The sequence below is a fragment of the Mustela putorius genome, unplaced genomic scaffold (genome assembly GCF_011764305.1).
Source record: "Mustela putorius furo isolate JIRA1106 unplaced genomic scaffold, ASM1176430v1.1 tig00003863_pilon_pilon_pilon, whole genome shotgun sequence".
Classification (NCBI taxonomy): domain Eukaryota; kingdom Metazoa; phylum Chordata; class Mammalia; order Carnivora; family Mustelidae; genus Mustela; species Mustela putorius.
Genome location: NW_025422015.1, coordinates 22256093 through 22268418, shown reverse-complemented (window position 1 = coordinate 22268418; position 12326 = coordinate 22256093). Strand labels below are relative to the sequence as shown.

At 39.2% G+C, this 12326-nt stretch overlaps 1 protein-coding gene across 4 annotated transcripts in view; it reads left to right on the top strand.

Moving 5' to 3' along the window:
* AKAP7 (A-kinase anchoring protein 7) overlaps window positions 1–11536 on the top strand; it is a 170837-nt gene extending 159301 nt beyond the window's left edge. For 3 of the 4 annotated variants that reach the window (XM_045066357.1, XM_004740204.3, XM_045066356.1), the window contains one exon: window positions 9531–10249. In XM_045066357.1, coding sequence (XP_044922292.1) covers window positions 9531–9727 — 197 coding nt within the window. In that variant the 3' untranslated portion in view covers window positions 9728–10249. Of the gene's footprint in view, window positions 1–9530; window positions 10250–10406 lie in introns of those variants that run through there. The other variant, XM_045066355.1, reaches the window with a different exon arrangement.
* The last annotated feature ends 790 nt before the right edge of the window (window positions 11537–12326 follow it).

Below are 12326 nucleotides of genomic sequence, written 5' to 3'. Positions count from 1 at the left end.
CCATGCCTGAAACTCTTATTCATTGAGCTGAAATACCTCCTCTGTGAAAATTAACCTTGTTATCCCTTCCCAATTCCTTGGGACCTTGAACATACTCTATCATAGCCCTTAACCTGTTGTTTTACAATCATTGTTTATTGGTCGTCTTCCTAGACTAACTTCTTTGTGGTCAGAGACTAGATTTTATTTATTTATTTATTTGCGAGAGAGCAAGCGAGAGACAGAGGGATAGAGGAAGAGGGAGAGAGGGAATGTTGAGAGAGGCTCCATGCTCAGTGTGGAATCTGATGAGGGGCTTGATCTCACGACGCTGAGATCATGACCTGAACTGAAATCAAGAGTTGGATGCTTAATCAGCTGAGCCACTCAGGCACTCTGATTTTATTTATTTTTAAATACTTAATGATGACACATAGTAGGCACTAAATAAAATGTTTGAGTGAATTAATGATTGGCTTATAGTAAGTATTGAGCTCATCCTTTTTTTTTTTTTTTAAAGATTTTATTTATTTATTTGTCAGAGAGAGAGCAAGCGAGAGCGAGCACAGGCAGACAGAGTGGAAGGCAGAGTCAGAGGGAGAAGCAGGCTCCCTGCTGAGCAAGGAGCCCGATGTGGGACTCGATCCCAGGACGCTGGGATCATGACCTGAGCCGAAGGCAGCTGCTTAACCAACTGAGCCACCCAGGTGTCCTGAGCTCATCCTTCTTAAATTGAACTCAGATCTAATCATAATACATGTATAACATGTACTAATAAAATACCTACCATATTTTGAGAGCCTACTATGTTCTAGGTGCAATGTTAGGCACTTTCCATACCTTATCTTTAATGCTTTCAACAACAATGCAAGCTATATTATCCTCACGAGTGGCCTATTGAAGGGAAATTTAGGTTTAGAGAGATTGTGAACAAGCCTGTGCAGTTAGAAAATAGCAAAATTGGATTTCAAACTCATACATATATATTTTTCTCTCCTTACACACATATTAGGAGTTCTATCACATCACTACCCTTAATTCTAGCTCATCACCAACGCTTCCAATAAGAAATGATAGCATTACAGTAGAAATTGTATAGAGAACAGTGTAGATCAAAATAAGGACTCAGAGAACTGATGTTAAGATAGATGAAGATGAAAAAGAGAAATCTCTACAAGAGATGATTATTACATGATGTCTGGAAAGATTTCTTTGGTAGGCTGCTTGACCTACAAACCTCCAGCAAATGTGTCTTGTCACTTCTCCAATATTACTGCATGAAGAGTGGTCTTAGGAGCACAAATCATAAAAATCATCCTAAGCCATGTGATTTGGAGTCTTTGCAAGAATCCTGTAAGGTTCTTACAGGGATATGTGGATCAAGGGTTTGGCTTCAGGCTATGACTTGGGGAACAATGGAGGGAAGTGAAGACTCTGGAGGTGCCAGCACTAGCTGTGTTAACAAAAGGCCTGAGAGCCTCATAACACTTTCTCATTATGACAGTTTTGGCCGAGGCTGTGTAGGTTGTGTCCTGGCCCACTCAGGCCCTAGGGCGACTGCCCGTTGGGACCTTATCCCCACTTTGTTTCCCCTCAGATCTATTAGTGATATTCAGTTTAACTGCTTGCTATCTGCCCCCTCCAATTTAAAAATTGCTAGAGTGGGGCACATGGAGGGACCTACAATGTAGTGATCTCCAGGATCCCTTGTGGGGTGGTGAGGATTGTCCATTTTTCACACAGCATCATCTGTGCTACTGAACCCAGAATAAAACTTACAAAGGCTCCCCCCCCCCACCTTTTTGAAATTTATGTTATAGAAAGAATTTAAAATACAGTTTTGGTATTTTTGTTTCTAAAATTTTCTGGTGTGTGCATGTTGGAGGTGGGAAGGAATTTTGGTATTTGGCAAGAGGAGGGGAGCTTTATTTACAGGAACTCTGTTTCCTGGGTTGTTAACAGCTAATATTTTGGGTGTATAAGTGCCCAAGGACAGTGTGAGTTTAAATGTGCTGTTGGGAACAATTCTTGATCTGTCCCTTGTCACAGATAAGTTGCAAGTGGTGTACAAGAAGTTGAGTGTGCCACCCCAGTTTTTAGAATAACCTACAGATCTCTATTAGCGTTTCTTTTTATCTGGGTAGATGAAAAGAAAAGGTAAGCTCAGTCAAAAAGAGAAAAAATCCACTGCTACGGAGGACACAATTATGCTGCAGGAATGGTGCAAGTGATGAGATGGTGCCTAGGAAGCCTTTGTTCAGATACCACGTGAAGTTCCTAAGAGTTGGGATGTGAGCTAACAAGAACTTTTTCTTTAATTTAGACTTTATTATATTATGGTTTTTTAGAAGAGTTTTAGGTTGGTTCACAGAAAACCTGAGAGGAAGATACAGAGATTTCCTGTACACTCTCTGACCCCCACATATGCATAGTTTCCCCACCATCAATATCTCTCACCAGAGTGATACTTTGTTACAATTGATGAAGCTACACTGACACATCATTACCAACGACAGCATCCTTCACTTTATGGTTCATTCTAGGTATTGTACATGCTCTGGGCTGAGCCCAGTATATAATGCCATGTATCTATCCTTATGGTCTCATACAGAATATTTTCACTGTCCCAGTGATATATTTATCTATTCTTTTGTCCATACCAGACTATCTTTTTAGAGTTTTATAGCTAGTCTTGAAGTTGAAAGGTGTCAGTCATCCAACTTTGTTCTTCTTCTTCATTACATTAGCTATTACATTAGCTATTCTTCTTACATTAGCTATTATGTTATTTTTTCCTCTCCATAGAAACTTCAGAATCAGTTTGTTGATATTCATAAAATAATACACTGAGATTTTGATTGGGACAATTGAGTACTTTGAATGTGGTTGTACTTTCTCCCTTGGACTTACATGGGATTGTAAGCAAGATTTCTTTTGTTCTCTTTTAGAACATCTTAGCATGATTTATTCTATTCTATTTTATTTTATTTCTTTTCAATGTTCCAAAATTCATTGTTTATGCGCCACACCCAGTGCTCCATGCAATACGTGCCCTTCATAATACCCACCATCAGGCTCACCCAAACCCCCACACCCCTCCCCTCCAAAACCCTCCGTTTGTTTCTGAGTCCACAGTATCACATGGTTCATCCCCCGCTCCAATTTCCCCCAACTCAGATCTTTATTTGAGAGAGAAAGGAGAGAGTGTGAGTGGGTGGAGGAGCAGAGGTGAGAAAGGGGGAGAGAATGGCAAGCAGACTCCGCACAGAGCCAGTCGTAGGGCTCGGTCAAATGACCCTGAGCTCATGACCTGAGCTATAACCAAGAGTCAGATGCTGAACAGACTGAACCACCCAGGCAGTCCTAGCACGATTCATTGTTGTCAAAACAAATAGATATTTATGGTGGGTGGGGAATGGTGATGGTTCCTGAAGCCCACTATGTGACACAATGAAGAAGTTAACTCACACAGAAGGACAGCTGCACCATATTCATGTTGATCTTAAATGATTCTAATAGGTAGAACATATTTTTGTTACAAAGGAGTTAACTTCTTTTTTTTTAACCACGAAAATAAATTTTCTCTCTACATTGTATTGGTATCAGAGATCTCAGGTGTTATAAACAAAAACAGAATCATGGGTACATACAGTGGGTTAATGATGTTCGAATTCTTAAAGTGTGAAATTGCTTACTTGAAATTTGTTGACAGTTTAGGTCTTCTTTTAGGGAAAAATAGTGTTTGGTGGGTTTAACAGAGCTTCCCATTGCCTTTCTTTTATATTTTTAGTATTCTCCCAAGAAATTGATTGAAAATTATTCTGGAGGAGACTTCTAAAATAACAGTGTCAAAGACAAAGGTTAATCTGTCACTTTAAGTAGGTATGATATTAAATAGCCCAACCTGACCAAGAAAGAAAATTTTATCAATAATTTGCTTCATAGGTTGAGAATATTTTTTGTGTGTACCTTTGTTGAAATTTCAAAAGATAGTTTGTGTACCTTGCAATGGCATGTTGAAATGCTGTTTTAAACTATCCTTCAGGTTATAGGAAAGTAGCTATTTATCTTAGCGGTCAGTATGGAGACATATATTTATTCAAGTAGTAAGCAGAAGAAAAATCAGTATAACTTTAATCTTAAGATGCCTCCTGTTAATTAAGTTGAACTAAGTCTGTTGAAAGTGGGACTACAAATAAGATCTTACTGGAATGGAGATACATGTTTTTTTAATTGCTGCACACTTTCAAGGCTCTGTGATGAACCTTCTGGTAGGATCTTCCTTGAGGTGACGTAAAGAGCCCTAAGGGTGCTTTGTGGAAATCCTAAGGTGGAATTCAGGATAGATCTGGAGAATTCATTTATAAATTTCTTTGCTTTTTTGGTTGATTGGTTAGTTATTGTAGATGGTTAATATTTGTCCAATAGGCTGGATATTTTGTCATATTGACTTGGTTTACCAAGCCAGGTGGTTAGAGATTTTCACATGACTATTTGGGTTACTCTGGAATTCTCTGCTTTTGCTTTAAATGAATACTGAATGTAAATTTCTGGCCAAGGTGTGCTATCCTTATAGCAAGATAGGAATACTTACAGTCCTTTAAGGACTTTAATCCATAGTTCATTGAACTGAAAAATACTTGTTGAGCCTTCATGATTGAGGGGTTTCCGAGAAGCCTAGGACATGGTTTCTTTACTCAGGACCGGATCTTTAGCAGAGCAGACACTCAATCAGTAGTTGTTGAGTAAATACGTTAATAAACAAGGCTCATACTTTGTGAAGAAAATAAGAAAGGAAAACCAATAGGACTTTGTGCTGTTCTCTGCTGTGTCCCCATGGACTAGAATAGCCAGGTATCTTGTAGGTCCTTAGTGCTTATGTGAATGAATGACCAAATGACCATGTACTCTCCCTGCAGCCCGAGTTCCTGGAGCCACTTCTGGCTGTGTTAGTCAGGGAAGGCTTCATGGAGCAGTGGGATTTTCATTAGAGAAAGGGAGGGCCATCTAGAAATAGAGGGCGATGTTGAGGCTCCTCAGGAGACGGCGGAAGCTCACAGCAGAAGCACAGCCATGTGGGGATCACCAAAGGTCAGTTCTAGAAAGCTTAGGAAGACCAGTTTAAATTTTCCCATAGAGACATTGGAGACTAAAAGGGACATTTTAGAAATAGTAATCTAGAGGTATTGTACCAGACGCATTTAAAGAGAGGAGAAATTGTGAAAAGCACATTGCTGGGGCTTGGCGATTAAATGGGTTGATGAGGGAAATGAAGCTGTTAGAGATGGTGACGTTAGAGCTTGGTTGGCTTGGATAATGATAAATGCATAATCAGAAATAGGAAACTCAGAAGGGAAAATTAGCTTTTTGTGGGAAGGTTTTTGTGTTTTTAATCTCTGAAGTAGTGGAAACACTTCATAGCAGACCCAGAAAAAATCTCAGAAACACACATTTTTTTTGACCTGAGGCATCTTAGAGAATGAGTTATGATTAAACTCCAAAACAGCCCAGCTGTCTTACTGAGGATCAATGATATCATGACTGACATTAAAGCCGTGGAGGGTAGGGGACAGCCTGGAGGAACAGGTTCTTTGGTCTAGGCACACAGCATCAGTAGGATGATGGTTGCAGTCATTTCTGGTGTTTTGGAGGGTACTTAGAATTTCCTTCATTTGAAGCTTGATTTTCCCTTTTTAAGTGTTTTTATATTTTTTGTTTTTTGGGTTTTGTGTGTGTGTGTGTGTGTGAGAGAGAGAGAGAGAGAGAGAGAGATAGAGAGAGAGAGAAGGAGCGCATGAGCTAAAATGGCAGGTGTGGGGCTAAGAGTGAGAGAGAGAATCTCAAGCTGACTCACTGCTGAGCGTGGACTCCGATGCAAGGCTCAATGTCACCATCCTGAGATCATGATCTGAGCCTAAATCAAGAGTTGGATGCTTATCCCACTGAGCCACCCAGGCACCGCACCCTCTTAAGTTTGAAGAGCCATTATACAAATAGTTCCAGATAGGAAACACATTTGGAGGTATCAGCAATACAGTATAAACACTATCTTGTAAGATTAAGGTAAAATCCTTTCAGTATTACACAATATATTCATTCATTCTTACTAATAAAAATGACCTTAAATTACCCCCCAAATGTGGTATCAGTAATGAATTTCTTTATCTTCCTTTTGATAATATCCTGACATATTTATGTTCAGTAACTTCTATGTAGATATTATGGAGTTGAAGCTTACTCAATTCTAAGCATATTTTGCACGACAGATGTTCTTTCTAGAACTTTTAATGATGGATCTGGAATGCCATATTGCTGCTTTTGAGGGGAAAGCAGTTGTTAAGGGCTCCCCTTCGTAGCAGGTCTAGATGAATCTTTAGACTCTCTCCCATCTTCCTGGGTGTTGCTAGGAATGATAGTTATAAACAGAGTTGGTCCTGGACATGTGTTAAATAGAAATGCTGGGGCTCAGAAGGAGGGTTGGAGACCAGTTCTCACCCTGAGCATATGTGCTTCTGTAGTTCAATCCTTGTCATGTAAGAATAGAAAATAATTATCCATCCTCCAGCTTATACCCTTAGTAACCACCTGTCCCGGACCTAAGGATGCAAGTGCAACACTGGACATTTGCCTCCCAGAGTCCTTGGGTGATATTCTAAAACTGAGCCGACCCTTATGTGTGAGCAATCTCATTGCTTCGTTTTCTTCCCCAGGTTTCTTGAGATATAATTGTCATATAACATTGTGTAAATTTAATGATGATTTGACACACTTATATATGCAAAATGTTTGCCACAAAGACATTAGTGAACACATCCTTTACCTCACATAATTCTATTTTGTTATTGGTATAGTGAGAACGTTAAAGCTCTACCTTCTTGCAGCATTCATGTGTATGATACGGTGTTGTTAACTATAATGCCATGCTCTCCATTAGATCCCCAGAACTTATTGATCTTATAACTGAAATCTCCCTTTGACCAACATTCCTCATTTTTCAGCCCTGCTCAGTCTCTTGCAACCACCATTCTACTTTCTGTTACTTTAGTTCAGTGTTTTTAGATTCCACATATAAATGAGATCACACAGTATTTGTCTTTCTCCTTTCACTTAGCATAATGCCCTCAAGTTCCATCCATGTTGTCACAGATGGCGGGATGTCCTTCTTTTTATGGCTTTTTTTTTTTTATGTCCTTCATTTTACATAAATACCTCATTTCATTTTCTTTATCTATTCATCGTTGTATGCTTAGGTTGTTTTCTTGTCTTAGGTCTTGTGAGATATATTGTGATTAACAGGGGAGCTCAGAGAGCTTGTTGAGATTGTCATTTCATCTTCTTCAGATATATACCTAGAAGTGGGATCACTGGATCATATGGTAATTCTATTTTTAATTTTTTGAGGAAATGCTGTACTGTTTTCAGTAATAGCTACACCAATTTATATTTCCATCAACAGTCCCTGTTTTCCACATCCTTGACAGTATTTGGTCCTAAATTTTTTTGATACTAAATATTTAATAGGTGAGGGGTGATAGCTCACTGTGGTTTTGATTTGCATTTCCCTGATGATTAGATACTGAGATGATTAGATGATTAGATACTGAGCACTTTTCATGTACGTGTGAACCATTTGTATGTCTTACTTGGAAAAATGTCTATTCACGTCCTCTGCCAATTTTTAAGTTGGATTGTCTGTGTTTTTGTTATTGAGTTAAATAAGTTCCTTGTGTACTTTGAATATTAACCCCTTATCAGATACATGATTTGCAAATATTTCCTCCCATTCTGTAGATTGCTTTTCATTTTGTTGATTATTTCTTTTGCTGTGGAGGAGATTTTTAAATTTGAGATAGTCCCACTTGCTGATTTTTACTTTCATTGCTTGTTTTTTGGTGTCATCCAAAAAAATCACCCAACACCAATATCAAGTAGTTTTTTTTTTCCTTTGTTTTCTTCTCAAAGTTTTCTGGGTTTAGGTCTTATTTTAAGTCCTTATTCCATTTCCAGTTAATGTTTGTGAGTGTGCATGAGACAGGAGTCCCGTTTCATTATTTTGCATGTGGATGTCCAGTCTTTCAAGCACCATTTATTGAAGAGCGTATCCTTTGGCCATTGTTTTTTTTTTGGTGGGGGGGGCTCCATTGTCAAATATTAGTTGACGATATTTGCATGAGCTTATTTCTGGGCTCTAGATTGTGCTCCACTGGTCTTTGTTTCTGTTTTTATTCTAATACCATACTGTTACGGTATGTTATGGATGTTCTGTGTATTATGTATATTATATTTTAGGTCCATTTAGTTTCAAGTACAGTTCAAGCCCAGTTGGTTTTTTGTCTGAATGATCTATTCATTGCTGAAAGTAGAATATTGAAGTCCCATACTGTTGCTATATCGCTGTCTGTCACTCACGTGAGATCTGTTAGTATTTGTTTATCATTTTTTAGGTGCTCAAGTGTCTTTGCTTCCAGTCATCTATTTTCTGGGGTTAGCAACTTGGTAGAAGGAAATGAGGGACTGAATGGCATGAGAGATGAGCTCCTTGTGTTTTTTTCCCAGTTAACGGAGACAAGGAAGAGAGGGAGTGGGAAATGTCTAGCACAGGAGAAATAGATGAAAACCAGCCAATTTACAGTATAATGAAAGATGGAATAATTAAACCTTCATCATAACTAGCAGTAAAATAAAATTGCCATAAAGAAATTTTTTAAGATTTCATTTATTTATTTATTTGAGAGGGAGAAAGAGAGAGAGAGAACAAGAGCAAGGGAGGATAGAAGCGGGCTCCCCGCCGAACAGGGAGCCCAATGTGGGACTTGATCCCACGACCTTGCGATCATGACCTGAGCAGAAGACAGACGCTTAACCAACTGAGCCACCCAAGTGGCCTGTGGCCATAAAATATTAACATCTAATAATTTACTATTGTCATCCTAACTCTGGACAAGTTTCTTATTTCTTAAATTGCAGTGATAGCACTGAGAATAAAAGGAGTATTAGTTTTTACAAGCTTATCTGAAATAGTTCCTAGCAGTAGTAACAGCCTTTGTCTTCCTGGGAGTGATGAGAGTTTATTAACAACCAACCTATGGGCCAGACGTTTAAAAAACTAGTGATTTAAGTAGTTAGTTGATTGGGAAATCTTAATCGCCTGACATTTGGTGGTGACGAAGGGAAAGTAGACGCAGATCTAGTTGGTGAATTCACATGCCTGAGGCTTCAGGTGGTGGGCACATGGACTTTTATAGTAGCAAATAACCTTGGATGAGAGAAGAACAAAAATTCTAGAAACGGGAAACTTCCAGCATGGCAAGGTGGTATATTTTTAGATTGGGGTTAACAAACTACTTTTCGATCTGAAATCTTCGGGAATGGGCCATTTCCTGTTTCTGCAAATACCAAATGAAAAGCCACACCAGTGTTCTTGGATTTATAGATCCAAAGGACAGATTGAAAGGATGCTTGTGCTCTTTAAGCGAAGTAGCGGCCCCTGCATGCCGAGTGTCTGTGGCACTATGACCTCAGTGACCTCTCTTCTCTATTGTGGAATGTAGGTGATAAGAATGGAGGTGAGCCCGATGATGCTGAACTGGTAAGGCTCAGTAAGAGGCTGGTGGAGAACGCGGTGCTCAAGGCTGTCCAGCAGTATCTGGAAGAAACACAGAACAAAAGCAAGCCAGGGGATGGGAGCTCTGTGAAAACTCAAGAGGCTGGTAGGAATGGCACTGAGAGTGACAACAACAGGAAATGAGAGCCCAATGCAGGCAGGCCCCGCGGCTCCGTGAGAAGCATCCCGCTCCCCTCTGCTGAGTCAACGGATTAATTTGCATTGTGCTGTTTCGGTGTCTCTTGTCCAATCCGTGGAGATTGCCTACGACTTTCATGATCAGTATGTTTGCATTTCTGAAACACAACAGAAGAGAAGTGCTGGGACTAGCAGAGGAAATTAACTTCCAGAAGAATGGCCTGGGTTTCACTTGCCTTCCACCATGGCCGAGGGAGAGGGGACTTGGGGTTATGCCCCGTGGACTCAAATTAGAGGCCATGGAAGGGGCCTGGCCGTCGCTGGAATACTGCCATTTATATTGCTTAACAGGGCACTTGACCACTTTATCTGAGGCCAAAACACACACACAGCTAACAAGTGCTAAGTGTAAAATAATCCCTGTTGAATTCGTTGTCCATGCTGTTGGTCCATAATGTCTCATGTCTGTCATCCGTCTGCTATGGCTATGCAGTGATTTTTATTTACAGTAAATTGGTTTCACGCAAATGATATATTTTTGGCAAAATGCAGCCTTTTCTATGAAACGTGGGCAACATCTTAAAGGTTTCTTTTAACCTTCTTTTGATAAGTCAGTGTGCCATATTTCATATTTTTCACTGGCATTTGTTTGTAAAATGTATTATATAATTTTTTTTTTCCCTAGGCAAGAAACCTATTGGACTCCGGGACTTAATTAATGAAGCTTTGCACCGAGAAAGGATGAGTCTGAAGGCCAAAGTGAAACAGATAAAGGAACTTTTGTTAAAGCCTGAGACTCAGGCCAGGATTAGGAGGGAGCTTTTTGAAGGAATATCTGTTAACAACAGTAATCAAGGAAACCAGGTTGATTTCATTGCAAATTTGACATAAGCTCTGCATTGCTATCATGGTACCCTAGTCCATGAAATGTCGTGAGATTATTTCATAGCTCTTTGGTAAATACCAAAGAAGTGTCCTGATAGTGTCTACACAAAAGGAAACCAACATTTGGTAAGGAATTAACAATTTCTTGCCAAAGAAAACGGATTAAACTTGGTTATTTTTAAAGCTAAACTTGTGTTTTAGCATGTTTGTTCCTGTAATATCGAGTTATTTTATAGAAAGGACTTAATTAGCTGTCGTGAGATGTTCCTTGGGTTCTCACAGATAACACATACAGACTGTGAAAAATCATTTACATACAAAAAAACCACTGTATTTTAAGGGTCACTTGCCTTCTGTTGATGTGATTTTTGTCATTATTAAATCAGAAGTAGTAATTGTCCACACAAGTCTATACCTAGTGTTACTTTTAATGGGAATTAGAATGTTTATTGAATACATTAGTACTTGAATGAACATTTCTAAGTGTAATTATTATAACTGGTTAAGAATGTTTTATAATATCCATATGTATTATTTTTCAATGATCAAAATGTAGTTTGCTTTTTCATTTCTTAATGAATAAATGTTTGGGATTTTTATTTTCTACTCTTCTGAAGATAAGCCCTAGGACTTACTGTATCCCTTATAATCTGAATTTGTTTGCACTGGTTCATTTTTAAAGACAATTCTTGAAAAATTTCCCCCCATATGAAAATCTTGGCAACAGCTTTTTCTATAGCCATTGCAAAATTGCTGCTACTAAGACATCACAATGGAGGGGAAATTGGAGATCAAATATGTAATCATTTCAAATGTAAAATCCAGTTCACTCATGGATTTTAGCTATTTTTTCACTGGGTAAATTCGACATTTATTTATAAATGAGTTTATGCATTTTCATGCCTCTTAATAAATGTATGGTTTTCCCTTGTTGCCTCTCCTCACTTTTTTCCTCCTTCTTGGAAGTTTTTGGCTTTGTGCTGGTAGAAGGAAGTCATAAACAGGCGCTTGGGTGGTTGTAGTGTTTCTTCATCTTTATTTATGACCTTCTCCTTCATGCTCAGGTAGCAGTTGCCGGAACACCTTCAACTGCAGATTTTTTAAATCACCTCAAGTCAGTCAGCTTCACAGAGAATTAACAACAGAATGTTGAATGCAAAGAAAATCTAAATAGCATCCCACAAACTGCTAATTACGTGTCAGTGAAGTGACAGCAGGAGCAAAGATGGAAGGAGTGGATCCTTCCCCACGTAAGACAGCAGCTGCTTTCCATGAAATCCCTTGGTGGTAGAGGGCTCTCCTGCTGGAAGACAGCTTCCTTAAATAAACCCGTAAGATGGGAAGCAAAGATATTTTGGGGCTTGCTTTGTTTTTCAAATAAAGATACGAACTCAAGGAGACTGAGTGTCTAATTTCAAGGCCACTGTGAGCGACCCGGGACCCCATCTCAATGTCCCAGGGCTATCTTCACTGTCCCCTAGTCCAGGGTTAACAGGATTTCAAGATAAATAGCTCTTCTCAGTCTCTATCCATAAAGATCTTTATTCTAAAGGAGCTGTTCCAATCTTTCTAAACAATTTGAAAGACAGTGTCCTTCTTTGCCATCTGTGGTCACAGGTCTTGAGTTAAGAATCATCGCTTCCATTGGTTCCATGCCTGTGTGCTGGATGATTCGGGCCCATTGTGACATTTCTTCCCTTTGGTGACCCTGCTGGGAAGT